Source organism: Mucor velutinosus (genome assembly GCF_035048745.1).
Source record: "Mucor velutinosus strain NIH1002 chromosome Unknown tig00000093, whole genome shotgun sequence".
NCBI classification, from domain to species: Eukaryota; Fungi; Mucoromycota; class Mucoromycetes; order Mucorales; family Mucoraceae; genus Mucor; species Mucor velutinosus.
This window is the reverse complement of record NW_027041907.1, coordinates 1,150,029-1,165,580: the sequence shown is the minus strand read 5'-3', so window position 1 is coordinate 1,165,580 and position 15,552 is coordinate 1,150,029. Positions and strand designations below refer to the sequence as shown.

Genomic DNA, 15,552 nt, shown 5'->3' with positions numbered 1-15,552 from the left:
ACTTCTCTTTTTATCTCTGCTGCCTGCTTCTTTGGTTTATCATGTCTAGTGGTTGCTTTTTTGGTCATTGTCTGGTCTCTGCTGATGGCGTTCGTTCTTCGGTTTTCTATTGTGCTGGTGTTGCTGGTGTTGCTGCTGTTGCTGCTGCTGCTGCTGCTGCTGCTGCTAATCTGGTTTTTCCTGGTCTACTGTATTCGGTGTATGCTCGTTCTCTGGTGTCGCTCGTTCTTTGATTCTTTTATGGTGCTGGTGTTGATGCTGCTAATCTGTCTTTTCTGGTCTACTGTTGTATTTGGTGCATGCTCGTTCTGTGGTCTGTCTCCAGTGATTGCCTATACTCTTCTGGTGTATGTATGGCTGTGGTAAGTGGTAGATATCTTATTTCTTCCGGCTGCAATGATATAAAACTTCTTTGAACGCTTATATGATTGCTTCCTTTCTCGTGATAATGCATTCATGATGTTTGCCTTGTTGCGCTTTTTTTCTTTTTCTTTTCTTTTCTTTTGTTGGTAGTGTTTCCCCTGTAGCTTTACATGAGACATTATTAGTCATTATGTTGTATCGCAAACTTATAATACCACTGTTGCTTTTGCAGTTGTGCGTATTTGTGCCATGTTGCTTTACATCCGACTATTACTACCATGCACGTTGCTCATGTATGCATTTTTCTTGCAACAGCAACGAGCTTTTTCTGAACATCTTTGATGTTGTGCTTGTTATGCTTTTTTTTTGACTCGCTTCGTGTGAGTGTCTCTTCTTTGCTTACATACTACTATACTCCTATAGTATTGTAGCATGTTCTTTTCTTCATTCTTTTTTTATTATTATGTTTCTTTGAAGCATACCTTTTTTACGTTGTGTGGATGTGCCTATCCCTGAAGCTCAACAAGACTTTATCCGAGGCTAGGAGGTAGATAGGCCGCCTCCACTTGGTTATCGCTACTTACTTTAGTGATGATTGAGGGTCTCAATGCCTGAACTTAAAGCTAGGTGGTGTAAGTAAGGCATGCTCTAGCACCTGAGGGAAATTTGATGATAGTAACGGCTATATTGCTATATAGCGGAGCTTAAAATTTTGCCTCACATCAAAGCAGAGGGAAACCCTCGCAAATTTTTTCCAGGATTTGTGGTGTATGTAGACCGCTTTCAAGCGATCTGATTGGCTCAGAGGTCGTAACAGCGTAGGTCTGTAACTAGTTGATTCTCTGTTAATCTGCCATCTAATATAATTTTGTTTTTGTAATAATAAAAGCGTAACCAAGTGGATACAATCTTAAACCTTCCTTGTTCAAAAGTAATATAAGGTGTAATCATTTGATTTATCATTCACCACACAGTTTAATGTGAAGGATATTTATTGGATTTATAAACTGGAGAAAGTTATATTTTAATAATAGGCACAGCAATACATTAAATCCAGGTCCTCCTAATACTAAATGCTCCGTCAAATATGTGTCCTTTATCATTGATTTCCAACATGTTTGGTTGTCATTGATTGCTGTTTCTACCTCCTGATATCAAAGATTCTGGATGTACAAGTATTTTCCGTTTGGAGGCTTTGGCCATCCAAAATCAAACTTTGAAATATTAATGTTACAGCTCTGAAAGTAGCTTGTTTTTTTAGCAAAGTTTTGCGCTGAAGAAAACAATAGTGTGGTTGAATTTTAGATTCGATGGTGGGTTGTTGTTCAGAAACGGATGGTTTTCGAAACAAGACAATTTTGAGCAAAGAGATATGTATAAACCCTATTGAAAGCTGTTAATTACAAGTGGTTACGAGTCATAGATGGATAGACTAGTTGCCGGTGAACGTTGTATTAAAACCATATGGAGATATCTTGCTTTGGTGTGGTTTGGCAAAGGTTTGAAGTTGTTGTCTTGCTCAATGCAGGCAATTTGAGTAATGAGTTTCATGTAATAGGAACCTGTGTATTATGAGCAATTACGCGCGATAAAATTCGGCGCCTGTTGCACTCTTTTCATGTCTACACCAGTTAAAGTAACGTAACTCAACCGTTCTCGGATTAGGATATCTTTTTTTTTTTTTTGTAGCAAGATATATTACGTACTTTAATAATCGTGTATGTGTTAAGCAAGATCAAGTATCGCGCTTTGTCTGATTACCCTCTGAGATGTTTCTATTATAATTGTCTGATTGATTTAAATATAGCAGCAATTTAGTATAAACAGCTGTGCTTGACTCAATTGATAGAGTCTTTAGTTTGTGTATTATATCGTTCACTTTTTCGTTAAAGTCTTTACCTTAGTTCACTGCTCTGTAGGTTTATATTTCTTTGCCTCCAAAACTCACGTTTTCTTGACATATCAGTTTATTCATAAAACAGCGCTTTATGCGATAGAGCTATTGCATTTCTTTACTAGCAGTGGGAGTGATGATAACGCTTTCATTTAACGCTTCTGCAATGATCTCACTATACCAAGAGGCATAAACCTTTCGATGATGATGGGCCAATCGTTGTATTTTCAGGGAAATCGATTGCAAATGACCTCGAACATGATCCAAGCCATTACTGGATAAAACTGCATCCGTTACAAATTTGTTGCTTTGTATAGTGCTCTTGATCACCATAGCTACACGCCGTGAGAGCAGAGAATATACCGTATCGTTATGATTGACTGTCTTATCCACCATGGTTCTTACCATCTCTCTTCGTTCGGGTCGTACATTCACCGAGCGCTCTATTTCTGATGCCAGATTGTCGATAGAAGTTGAGTCATCTTCCAACATGGTAAATAGTTTCACGACTAAATCAGATAATGTTTGAGGACTTGCAGAGCCAAAATTTCGGGCCAGCATGATTAGAGCAGCCACCATAGTTGTCGCTTGTACTTCATTTTGGAATTCGGCCATGCGTTTAGCGTCCAAAGCTAAGGTCTCAGGAACTTGGTCCAGTTGAGTGATGGGTTGGGTCTGACAAAGCAAAGATACAAATGCATCTTCAAAAATAGCATCATGTGAGGGCTTGTTGTTCTTTTGAGGTTGAACTCCTTCGGGATTTCGTTGAGCAGCCACTTGACATAACTTATCTGCTGATTGAGTAAGCCAGGCTTTTGTTCGTACAAGTTGGATAGTGCCGTCATTCAACATGGATGCAAACTTGTTTCTTTCATATTCCACTGCCATGGACATAAGGTGTGGCCGCAACGATCTCAATCTAAAGTTGGCGAGATCCAGACTCATATTCTCCAAAATTGAAATCACTTGTTTGATCTGTTCCATCAAGCTGTCATTGGAGGTGCGAACCTTTTGGATCTCTTCATCACGCACTGGAGCACACATGCTCGCCATTGTATCCAAAACGTAGTGGACCATAGATTGCATGTTGAATGAGTTTTGTTTCATTTGCTGTTCAATGATCGTCAAATCAATGGCATCATTAATGCTATTGTACATGGAAGTACCAGAGCGCACCAATGACAACAAGCGCTAATAGTTGAACAGTCAGTTTGATTCATCATATTCAGTAATGCACATTAATAGCTTACGCTCTTGACATCCTTGATCAAAGCAGGCAATGATGTGTGAGCTGTACCTTGTTCAATGTCGTCAGCTATCTTGTCAAAAAATGCCTTTTCAGCCATCATGCGAACACGCTTTTCCAAGTCATTGCTGGGCGCGTATCTCTTTAATTTGAACTCGGGATCCATGATCAATTCATGCGCCAATTGCTCATTCGTCAAGCCAGAGGAGGGTACATAACCATTCAAAAGTTGGCCCAACTGCTCCGGGTTAGCATTGCTGTTGTTGGCATTCTGTTGAGATTCGTACTCGACATCCATTTCTGGCGAGCGAGGAGTGTTCTTTTGCTGTTGTTGTCTTCGTCCGGTTGATGTCGATGAGGCTGTAGCTTCCAATGCTCTTTGCAATCTCTCCATGGCGTCAGGTCCACCCAGTTTTTGAAGCTTGGTCTTGATTTGATCCAATTGCTGTTTTAATTGCTCTCCAACTGATTCGTCTCCATTTTGTTGCGCAATGACAGTTTGTCTCAACGTTGAAAGCTCCACATAGTAGTTGGTCATGTTCCTGACGAGCTGATCACAATCTCTGGATTTCCAAGTTTCAAACAATAGATTGTAATCATTCCAAGCATCCACAAAGGCAAGACGAGCAGCCGTGGCTCCAGGGCGGCCATGAGCACGAAGCCAGATCTCAAAAAGCTGTAGCATGTTCTTGGCTGCAGCATGCAGTCTCTATCATAGTAGCTGTTTAGTCGTATTGAATCCAATGAGTCTTTCATGCTAAAAGTTTACCTTCTCCTCGGCGCCATTCACATCCTGCAATACCTCCTTGGGACACATGAGGGTCATGTATGAGGTCAAAAGAACACGGGCACGATGTCTGCTTTCCTCATCAGTCAACTTGAGAGCTGTATTCAGAACTTTTGTAGTGACGACAATGACTTTGGCTTGATGAAGCAGCTTGCCAAGTGAATTGAATTCAAGCCAAGTATCAGGTTGAGATGGCAATGGCAAACCCAGATCTCGGAATGCTCTCAGAATGATGGACCATGATGAGGGCTTCTTCTTGGGAGCTTGCAATGCTGGCGATAATGGAGGTGATTTGATAGTAGAAGTGCTTGGCATGGTTGATTTTACTGCGGGCAAAGGTGATTCAATAGTTGTAATAATTGTAGTAGCAGAAGAAGAAGAAGGAGGAAGAGGTTTCTTTTGCTTTTTTTGCGCTTTATATTTGCTTAAATGGGCCAATCGTCTTGCCTCTGTCTTCTGCAATCGGCTTTCGAGTTCAGCCTTACGTCTCTCTACATGGTGATAAATGACAAATTAAATTCTTTCATTTTCTACGTCTTTCTTTCAAATGTCTACCTTGTTCCTGTTCTGATCTAAGCTGATTCTGGTGAGCAATGCATTTGGCCCTTTCAACCGTCTTTTTCGAATTGGCTCTTCGCTGTTCAATGTAGAAATTTCGATTGGTCTCAGCAGCTTGCATTGATTTGGACAATAGATTGATCTTGTCTTGCTGACGATCCTTGACTTCTTTAGCAATGCGCTTTACCTTCAGAAAGTTCTGGTTCAATCTGTGTCTTCGCTCTTCCAAGATAGCCTCCCTCTTGATTTCGACTTGATTCTTTTTGCTGTTGTGGTTACTGGAAGCACCATGGGAGATGTTTACATCCCGCATGAAGCGTTTCTCCAAATGATAGGGTTTTTTGGATGACTGATGAAGTGGGACAGCATCGACAGTATAGAAGCCATTCCTCTTTTCAGTAGAAGTCTTGTCCATTTTGAGATGCGAGGATGATTGAAAAAAAAAAAAAAAAAAAAAAAAAAAAAAAAAAAGAGAAAGAAGAGATGTATAAGACCTTTGTAAGCAAAGGGAAGTGAAAAAAGACATTTCATTTATTGAACGAGCGAGATTTCAAAGACTGAAAACCCTGTGACTCCACACGTGTGTCAGTGCATGTCTGTATGTGTCTCTTCTCTTATCTAAACCTCCTTTCTTTTTTACATTGCGTCTTCCGTGTGATATAAAAATAGATCATGTCGCATAATAGCAATGGCAATAGCAAGAACATCTTGCTGGTAGGGCAGATTTACCAAGATACCATACTCCATGTTGCCAAATTTCCAGAGGAAGATACGAAACTTCGAGCAAGCAATGCTGAACAAAGAACAGGAGGCAATACATGCAACACAGCAAAAGTACTGGCTCAGTTTGATGATATCAATGTGTGTTACATGTCTGCTGCCGGATCCCGTGAAACATCCAGGTAAACGACCTATGGAACATCAGCATCATCGCCCATTTACAGCAAATATATAGTCATATTATGGAATCACTGCAAGACCAAGGCATTGCAACCAATGATACCACGCTCTACAGGGATGACAAAATGCTGCCATCATCCATCATTATTCACAACCAAGAATCAGGTTCAAGAACTATCATCTCCAACAATGAGTAACTGAAGGAACATGATAAATTGTTTGTTTATATTAATTTCTATTTACAGTCTAACAGATCTAACCTATGAAGAATTTGTGCAAGTGTTTACTGGAATCAACAACAACAACCAGTGGTGGGTTCACTTTGAAGGTCGCAATATCGGTCAAACCATCCAGCAGATTGACTGGCTCAACAACAAAGCATTGGAGGAACATTGGAGGCATGATTTGACAATCTCAGTCGAGGTGGAGAAGCCCGAGCGAGAGAATATTGATTTATTGATTGAACGGGTACGAAATGCATAATGACATGCAGTAGCAGCAGCAGCAGCAGTTGGTCGCTTACATGTTGCCTCAACTAGGGAGATGTCGTCTTTTTTTCTAAAATATACGCTCAGCATCATGAATTCACCGAAGCGCATTCATTCTTGACTGAATCACCGTTACTGCAGCAAAAGTTGAAGCCGAGGTAAATTTCGGTAAAACAAGCAAAAACATGTTCTCATTTCATCACTCCATCAGTGCAATCGCATTTTGTACAGACGGCTCCAAAGGCGCCTCTGCACTTGATAACAAAACAAAACACACATATCAAGCGACACCACCCACTATTGAAAAAGTGATAGATACTGTAGGTGCAGGAGACACTTTCAATGCTGGCATTATTCTGCACCTATCGCGGCACACGCCTTGGAAGATGGCAGATGCCTTGGAGTTTGCTTGCAACTTGGCAACAAGAAAAGTAGCACAACAAGGATTTGATCGTTTAGCAGCCATCTGACCGTGTCCTGAATCACTTGATCGTTGCGAATAAAATGCACCAGATAATGTATTAGTTTTATGATCAGTACATGTGTTATCACATTAGACAGCTAATCAGTGTCAACAAGAGCAATCGTTTGTTGACCACTCTGATTGAGAAAATATCCCCAAATCTTGTATAATTTATGGTTGTATTTCAGGAACAGAAAGGCAGTAATCTTGATCTCTTGATGATCTGGCTAATGAGAATCACGCGCGAATAACCTGGCAAGTGTGATGCATGGACCAGAACACCAACATTCATTAGAGCTTAGCAGAGATTGAACGAATGTAACCAGCGTTACAGCTATGCTAGATATTTGATGTATTTAAACCTTGACGCGTCAATCATGGCGTCTCTTAAGCTGATCTAACCTATGATTTTAATTAAAAAAAAAACAAAGATATCGCGGCTGAATTGCTTAGCAATGTACGAATACACATGAATCCTCTATTAGGAAGCTTAATTCGAGGCAATTTCCAATGCTGTTAATCCTAATTCAGACGAGTACATAGCTGCCACACGCATGAAAATGCGAAAATTGAATATGCCTTACAATCGCTGATTTTTAAGCTAATCGATATATTCAGACATATACCAAGATGTTTGGTTGTCCATGCAAATATACATTCAATCAATTAAACAAAACTACATGTACTTTAGAATGCAAATCATTTCCAGTTTCGTTGATAGCTGCATAAATCGCAAATTCAATACGGAAAGCAGATAAGGAAAGTATTAGATAACACAAAAAGTTTATTCGAAAAAGCTTATCTATATTTGAGACCATAAACAGTAAAAAACAAAGGTTATCTATGTACACGTTATTTGATTTTTATCACTATCAATGTGCTACATACAGGCTCGTACGCACATGGTTTATAGCTGCGAGGAGGAGGAAGCAGTGGCAGGTGTACTTGTGGTAGCAGGATATCTTGATAAATAAGCAGCGGATGAACAAGTTGACGGAGGAGGAGACAATGAAGAACTGTCCTGGTGAGAAGACGAGGAACGCATGGATAATGATGGAGATGGTGGCGTGGACCTTGCTGTTGTGGTAGTGTTCGTGTCTGTTTTTGAATAGAGAGAGGGTATAGCTTCAAATAACGATGGAATGGTTTTGCTGGATGAGGATGTGGGTACTTTGCATGTGCTTTTATAATCAGCATTTGCAGCAATTCCAAGCATCATTAAAGATGTTAACAGGTTCTTTTCAGAGCTACTGCTACTGCTACTGCTACTGCTGCTGCTGCTGCTACTGCTACTACTGCTGCTTGTGGTAGCATCACTGGTGCTTTGTTTCTGAAGATTCATGATAGCCATCACCGATTCCACAGTCTTCAGTATCTCTGTTGTTTGCAAAAGTAAATGCGTGATATGCTCAAGCTCCTTCTCGAGCTTTTCTTTACGAGCTTCCAGATTTTGTTGAAATGAGGCTGGCTCCAGTATTAAATTAGATAATATAGAGGCAACGGAAGGTATAGAAGCTAAGGATTCTGCATCATTCACCCTGGATGATGTGCTTGTTCCAAGGCTGATCAAGGATCGGATTGTGTTGAGAATGATATGCTCGTTGTTTGCGTTTATATCTCTGGTCTTTTTATTGGCAGTATAGTCAATAGTAGTGTGCTCTTCTGGTAGTGAGAGACTACTGCGCTTTCTCTTTGATCCTTGCTGGTACGGGCTATGCTGTTGATGATGTTGATGATAACTATGTGAGTGATGTTGATGCTGATGGTGGGAAAGATGGCTATGCTGCTGCTCTTGTTGCTTTTGTTCTGGTGTAGTTTCTGTGCTAGTGTCGGATAAAGCAGGCGATGATGGAGGCAGATTCTCTATCACGACAAGCTGCTGAGGAAGACTATTGAATCGCTTGCGTCTTTTAATGACATTTCTCTTCATTGTTATTGGTCTTTGCACATTATGCAGTTTATAGTAGAGTCCACAGGCATTGCAAATTGTGTTTCCAGTCTCATCTCTTCTCCATAATGGCGTTGTAGTAGTCTCACAGTTGAAGCATTTGATGACGGGAGGAGTCCAACGAATGCTGCTGCGCTGCCAGCATTGACGACATCCCTGGCAGTTTTCTCTGGAATGATGATGTGATACGGATGGTTGCTGATTTTCCATTGAATGAGTAGCGGCAATAGTGGATAGCATGTAGAATACGTGAATACAACAAGAAAGAAAATAGAATCAAAAGGGAATATGGCAAACTGCATGCTATTTATACGCTGTTCTTTTATCTCGTTATATAGATACGACACTGTTTGTTTTTTTTTTTTTTTTTTTTTTTTTTGCTCATAGAAAAGATAGCCCATTCATTGATAAGATATTGACGATTCAAGGGGTTTATCAATTTCCAGCTACTATGCAGTTTTAAGCTGTAGGTGAGTCCGAACTCTTCCCCACAAAGCAATTTCTGATAAAGGATCGTGTAACAGAGTATCTGTCCATTTGTTTCAACAAAGAGAGCGTGTGATTATTTGAAAATATACTCTTATCTCTCCTCTTTCCATTGTCGTTGTTTGTTTGCAGGGTCCTCTGCTTTCTGCTTGTTGTATGTGGCAGGTGTTTCTGGCAATGCGCTCCATAAGTCTGTATACAGCGCAATGCGTTGGATCACTTTCGCTACGGCAACCCTGCAAACAGCTATTCTCTTTGCATTTGCGTACAACGACTGGCCTATATCATCGTGCGAAAATATTGGCAGTTAGGGTAGGACAATCATATCAAATCGTATAATGTCAGCATGAGGAGGACAGTAAGCTGCAATGTAATTTGTGGTGAATTTCTGCTTGAATCAACCATTGACTTGAAATAAAGCTTTTGCTCGTATTGCACTACTGTCGCTCCTATACTGATGCTGTCATTTCAGTCATGTATGATGAATACAAGCTGTTCCGTATCGGATCCTTGGGGGTTTCAAACAAACAGAGAAATAGAGGCTAGTGCAAGTTCAGGATATAATTGCCTCATAAGGATATTTATATTTTTTTTAGACTTTCTGTTTGATAAGTTACAGCGTCTGGTATCAAGATACATGCGAGTTGGCTCTAATCCAGCTGGCAATCTATGGCACTTTTGGAAAATGATTAGGTGTAGGGGGGTATATCTCACTCACAACAAAGCATACTAGGCAATGGCCGCTACTCACACTATCAACCCCATAATTTATGGCCTGCAATAGCGATCATGAGTAAATACCAACTGCAGGTAGGTTTATACAGAAGTTTGAATTAAAATTCGCATAGATAAGCCTGTCTATGACAAAAGCACTTGCCCAAGGAGCCAGAAAAAGATAGTTGCTAGACAGCATTGCATCATGTGAACATGAGAATGCACTTATCATGGATACACGCTTCATTTTTTTTTTTTGAAAATCATGCGTAATTTGCACTGCAGCAAGTCTATCATTGGCATGGTCAGAAGACACAATTTGTCAGACATTGGATTGTATTGGATTAGCAAAGCGAGCGATAAGGATTAGTACAAAAGCGGCACCGTGCCATCGTGTGTATGTATTAGTTTATTGTCATTAATAGTGAGGCAGTCTATGGGTACGGTGGAGTGATCAAATGACGAGAGTGAAGCTGAGTGTGATAGCAATGATTGCAAATGTAATGTGCAGGAAGGGCAGCGATATCGATACTGCTTCATTGGCACCCTTTGGAAATCTGCCTGAAGAAATCTGGTTGTTGAGGCCTTCAGGCGTCTTTGGATCAGGAACAACTAGAACAGAGTGTTATTGTTTGTTATGATATAGCTCGACTTGAACTTACAAGATGAGGCTCCTATGATTCTCAAGTTGCCTGACTGGCACGAATGAGGCGCTGTACCCAACGTCATGTAGTAGGCATTGGAGGGGACCAGTGTTCTTGGTAATTCAGCCTCGATTTGGCCTAATGCAGTGGATACGTTGGTAGCAATCACAATAGGTGTAGTTACGCCATCTGACTGGACCAAATGGATGCTCGGAAACACAGTTGCATGAGAATTAGCCCTATCCAACATGTTATCTTTGCTTATTATCTAATCAGCCGTTGGCGATAAATTTTACCACATAATCTTTATTTTCTCTCCAGCTGTTACAATCGTATTACCAATGGGGTTGATGACTGTTCGATAGAGTACGTGCTGTCAATGCAAGTGCAATATCAGCTTGGATGTCTTGTACTTACCTGAACAGTCGCCTACAGCATTGTTGACGAGTGCGCTACATACAGTGGCCAAAAGGGCAAACAAAAGTAGTATCTTCATGACACACAACAAGGAAAAAGAAGCCGATATTCCATCCATTGGATAGACAACATGGTTATAAATGAAAAACGTAGAGTGGATTGAAGGAATAAACATGGAGATTTATTCTTTGTTTGGACTATGGTTTCAATGCCATGTACGTTGGCCAGAAATGCTTGCTCGTTTGTTGATAAAGACGGCGTGCTTGAGTTTTGGTGTCAAGCAGACCTGTGTTGGCATCATTGACGCCATGTGGACAGCCATCCATCAACTTGACATCAAAGCAGTGGATCAGAAATCATCACTGTTCGCAATGTATTGCAATGTCAACAAACAGCCTGCTCGGAAAATGGTAGAAAATGCCAGAATGCCTCTTATGACGCATGCTACTCTGCAGGCACTGGATTGAGCCTTGCCAACCTGCCTTGATTGAATGAATGAGCTTCTCCAGAGCTGCTTGCATTGCTTCGACTACCATGAAAGGTGGTCACTACTTGGGTGATGGGCAATTGAAGCTCAAAACCGCTTCCCATCAAAATAGTCATCTCTTTTTTTCTTGTTTATTCAATCAAAGAATGTATAGGAGAAATCTAGAAACCAGTAAACGGTCGAATGGAAATGAGAATGCTGCTGAAGAGATCAATGCTTTGAAAGGCAACAAGCAATTTGGTCCTTCTGCAGCCAACAAATCCTTCATTCGCAGCAACAGCAAAGAATCCTCTGCGCTCAAGCTCAAACCACACAACCAGAAAAGCGACCAATTCAGCAAGAATACAAACGAGAAACAAAGTAAAAGCGCACCATTCAACTTGAAGAATGACTGAACTGACTCTGCATTTCATATAGAACTACGCATCTTTCAAGACAAGACCGAAAAACCAACATCCACCATTCCACTCAAAAGAAGCGAATCAGCTATTGGTACGACCCTGCGACAGAGAGCCAAAACGCGTATAAAACACCAGATGTATTGACCCCCCCCCCCTCTATTTGCCATGTAGGACAAGTTCAGCATTCCCAAGGCAAAAAGCAGGACATTCGAGTAGAACGCACTTTTCGCCACAAGGAACAGGGTAATTCCACCTTTTTGCAAACAGGCAATCTAGTGACAATATTAATCCGGTCAATTAGAACAAGAATGGACACCACAGGGGTTGGATCTTGACTTTAGTGCGTTTGACGACACAGTGCAAGAGTCCAGCTATCATATCAAACACCAATCACTGGAAAACGATCATGATGTAGATGTTGAATCATTCCCTGCGATTGAAAGACAGTTTAACGCAAAGGCCACCATTCAAAACGAGGAAGAGACAGAGGAGGAAACAGCACAACCTGACATTGAACACGACACTTCCACTGTTGAATACTGTCCCCCTAAAGAGAAAGGTAGCGTACCATTTCACGGCATCATTGACTGGTCCTGACATGGATGCATGTATAGAAATCCCGTATGAACCAGATCAGAGCTGCATCATTGATATGTCCCGCTTTACATCGTATGCTGATATGGATGCCTACGAATATATTCGCTTGAGCAAACACCACGATGAGCTTACCCTTTATCAAGATCCAGATGTAGTGAAGCAGGATATGGTGCATCCCATCAATGACGGCGCTTTGGGTAATTTGACACGAATGCTGATGAGAGGATAATGCTAACTCTATATACAAATAATAGAGTTTGACTATGATTCTGAAAGCGCTGATCAGGATTCCGAGCTATCCAACGATCTCGATTTCTCCAACATTCCCTTTAGTGATCATACATTCGATGTTGATCAATTCATTCAATGCAACTAACCTTCTATTCTCACTCTCACACACACACACACTCTCTCTCTCTTTTAGCATCCTTATTATTCCCCTCTTCAATTCACTCACTGATGACTACTTTTTTATTATTATATAATTCTTAAAAAAAAAATGAAATAAACACGCTCCATTTATTGCAGAAAGTAGATGGCATCATAAATGAATGGTTGTGTATTGTTATTTACATGTAATGCTGCTATACACTTTCAGACAGACGAGGCTTTATTCACAAACATGTCGGAAACATATCGCAACGATGACATCAAGTCTGCTTCATTATGAACGAGTTGGGCCTGAGAGATATAGAAATCGGGTCTGACCACTAGAAGCACGCCGGGTGGATTTTGCACTGCTGACAACATGTTGGACAACAGAGGCAAAAGTCCAACCTGCTTTGTAAGAGACAGTGGCGTATCAATTCTTTCTTCGTTGTAGAACGATTCTTCTGCTTCTTCCTTTTCGTCGTCTTGAATGTACGCAGGAGGACGGGCCAGATTGCAGTTGACAACAGATTGAACGACCAGACGCTTTACAGGCAGAAATTTAGTTTGGATCCAAAATTTTTTAATGATGTCTTGATTGGAAGCAGCGCCGGAATACCTCGTGCCAATGTAAATCACAGCTGTTTGCTCTGTTAGTATCAGGATATCTCGAAGCGTTTGTCGATGAATGTATCTATTTGCTTTGGATGGGGTTGCTCGAGGAAAGATGGCTTTGCGGAGAGGCTCGTGGTTGGGTAGGAATTGACCTGGCTTGACAAGTCCTTTATCAAATCTGCCCAGAATAGGGGAGTGCTCGGGATCAATGCAGATATTGAGCTAGAATTAACCCATCAGCCTTTTGTTGATACACCATTTAACCTGGCATTACCTGCATAGCCCTTTCATAGACAAAGTTGCGCACCTGAGGAACTTTCAATGCAGCAAATGCAGCAACAGTGGCTACGTAGCCAACCAGTTCGTTTCGAGTAAAACTAGCATCGCTGGAGTTGCTTGTCGCTCTGAGTGTCGCTTCAGCAAGAGGGTATCTCTGTAATAGTGTAAATGTTAAATGAAAAAGCATTTGGTGCATGCATACGCCTTACCTCAAGGTTGTATGAATTCAATAGTCTTTCTGGGTCTCTGGAGACGCCCTTGAGGACATCTGACATCTTCCATACAAGGTTGTCCGCTAAAATGAGACCTGTTAGCACTGTGCGCTTTCTCCAGAGACTTGCACTTACCATCCTGCAATCCCAAGCTTAACCCCAGTCCACCAGCTGGAGAGTGGCAATGTGCAGCGTCTATTCATCACACATATTAGATTCACAACATCATCTTTGAGCATGCACCCGCCACGCACCTCCGACTAAGAATGCTCTGTCCCTTCTGTATCCATTGGCGATTCTTTCGTTCACCTTGAATTGCGAAGCCCAAATCATTTTGCCAGCAGTTAGTTTGTAGGGATCTGTAAACCTGTCCAGCCAAGACTGAATAAACTCCAGTGTCAGCGCTTGCGTGTCGCGCTTCTTTGCCACTAAACCATGATCCACCTCGCCGCTGTTACTGATCTTGGCATTAGCAGGGTTGTATTCAGTCAAGTTGCCAAAGATGCGGTAAGTGCTGAAATCATTTACGCTTTCGTGAGGAAGAGGGTTAAGACGGATCATGCCAAAGACGTCTGTTCAAGTGCTATTGTTAGTAAAGCTATTTCACTGCGATGCAAATGCATTTACCTGGTCCTCTAGACAGTAAGTTGAGTCTCTCGCTGAATTCTTCAATGCCCTTTCCGCTCAGTTCGATATCGGCCAATGCAAACTGTGTCTTTTCGGCCGTGCCGTTGAATGTCCAGCCCTCGTTTTCCTTTCTTACTTTTGATCGGCTGCCATCAGCGCCCACGATAAATGCAGATTCCACCCTGTGCTCTTCTCCTGTCTTTTTATCTAGTACAGTTGCTACAACCTTGTCTTTGTCTTGAACATACGAGACCAGTTCGGTTTCCCAATGGACACAGCTGTCTGTATCTGCCTCTAATCTGCGACTCAGGATACTCTCCGTATTACTCTGAGAGATGATGGTAAGCTGGCCATAAGCTGTATCGCCGCCATAATCAAATTGACCAAGCTAAAGAATGACATGTGGTGGCCTTTAGCGATCCCAGTTCATCACATTCCAGCATGATCAGCTTACCAGTTTACCGTTTCTCCATACTCTAATTCCCTTGGCCGCAAATGATTCTGCAATAAAATCGCCTGCGAGGCCTCTTGCTTCAAAGAGCTCCATAGAGCGTGCTGTCAATGATGCTGCCCGACTTTCCAGCGTTGGCCCAGGTTTGTAATCACAGATAAAGATGGAGTGTCCTCGCATGGCCATTTGATAGGCAAAAAAGAGCCCAACTGGGCCTGCACCACAGATGAATACGTCGACTTTAGTTGTTGTTTGTGTTGTTTCTGTAATTGCGCTCATTATTTAGAGAAGATTGAAAAAAGAAAAGGCCTTGTGTGAGTTACTTTTCAATGCATGAATTAAATATCACTTGGCATTGAAATACATCGTCGATCTTACACGATCATTTGATTGGCGGAAACCCTGCAACGACTCTTCTGATATCATCACCTTATCATCACGAATGAGTGTCATTGGAGCCCATTGAGAACCAAATCGCACCGTTTATAGAAGTTGATGATGGTACTTATACAATGCTGAGTGTGCCCTGAAAAACTATATTTTGATATATTAAATTTGCGTCGTACGATGAATCCCAATTGTACTGCTGCTCCCTGTATTAATACC

The 15,552-nt window shown here is 41.4% G+C and overlaps 6 protein-coding genes across 6 annotated transcripts; 2 read left to right on the top strand and 4 right to left on the bottom strand.

Annotated features, from left to right (window-relative positions):
• Nucleotides 1-2,362: 2,362 nt before the first annotated feature.
• ATC70_002129 (uncharacterized protein) lies at nucleotides 2,363-5,263 on the bottom strand (the record flags this gene model as incomplete). The annotated part of the gene is made up of 4 exons (XM_064821511.1): nucleotides 2,363-3,448; nucleotides 3,508-4,212; nucleotides 4,273-4,781; nucleotides 4,846-5,263. 4 exons carry the CDS (start codon nucleotides 5,261-5,263, stop codon nucleotides 2,363-2,365), a joined length of 2,718 nt encoding a protein of 905 aa, XP_064681197.1.
• A 257-nt stretch (nucleotides 5,264-5,520) lies between these two features.
• Nucleotides 5,521-6,706, top strand: ATC70_002128 (uncharacterized protein; the record flags this gene model as incomplete). Its single annotated transcript, XM_064821510.1, has 5 exons — nucleotides 5,521-5,750; nucleotides 5,804-5,941; nucleotides 5,994-6,216; nucleotides 6,288-6,394; nucleotides 6,448-6,706. 5 exons carry the CDS (start codon nucleotides 5,521-5,523, stop codon nucleotides 6,704-6,706), a joined length of 957 nt encoding a protein of 318 aa, XP_064681196.1.
• A 900-nt stretch (nucleotides 6,707-7,606) lies between these two features.
• On the bottom strand, nucleotides 7,607-8,857 carry ATC70_002127 (uncharacterized protein; the record flags this gene model as incomplete). The annotated part of the gene is made up of 1 exon (XM_064821509.1): nucleotides 7,607-8,857. One exon carries the CDS (start codon nucleotides 8,855-8,857, stop codon nucleotides 7,607-7,609), a length of 1,251 nt encoding a protein of 416 aa, XP_064681195.1.
• A 1,444-nt stretch (nucleotides 8,858-10,301) lies between these two features.
• Nucleotides 10,302-10,741, bottom strand: ATC70_002126 (uncharacterized protein; the record flags this gene model as incomplete). Its single annotated transcript, XM_064821508.1, has 2 exons — nucleotides 10,302-10,459; nucleotides 10,510-10,741. 2 exons carry the CDS (start codon nucleotides 10,739-10,741, stop codon nucleotides 10,302-10,304), a joined length of 390 nt encoding a protein of 129 aa, XP_064681194.1.
• An 800-nt stretch (nucleotides 10,742-11,541) lies between these two features.
• Nucleotides 11,542-12,769, top strand: ATC70_002125 (uncharacterized protein; the record flags this gene model as incomplete). Its single annotated transcript, XM_064821507.1, has 6 exons — nucleotides 11,542-11,755; nucleotides 11,813-11,887; nucleotides 11,968-12,039; nucleotides 12,098-12,355; nucleotides 12,411-12,590; nucleotides 12,648-12,769. 6 exons carry the CDS (start codon nucleotides 11,542-11,544, stop codon nucleotides 12,767-12,769), a joined length of 921 nt encoding a protein of 306 aa, XP_064681193.1.
• Nucleotides 12,770-12,987: 218 nt separating this feature from the next.
• On the bottom strand, nucleotides 12,988-15,225 carry ATC70_002124 (HpcH_HpaI domain-containing protein; the record flags this gene model as incomplete). The annotated part of the gene is made up of 7 exons (XM_064821506.1): nucleotides 12,988-13,599; nucleotides 13,652-13,810; nucleotides 13,866-13,951; nucleotides 14,004-14,063; nucleotides 14,123-14,440; nucleotides 14,496-14,883; nucleotides 14,950-15,225. 7 exons carry the CDS (start codon nucleotides 15,223-15,225, stop codon nucleotides 12,988-12,990), a joined length of 1,899 nt encoding a protein of 632 aa, XP_064681192.1.
• Between the last annotated feature and the right edge of the window lie 327 nt (nucleotides 15,226-15,552).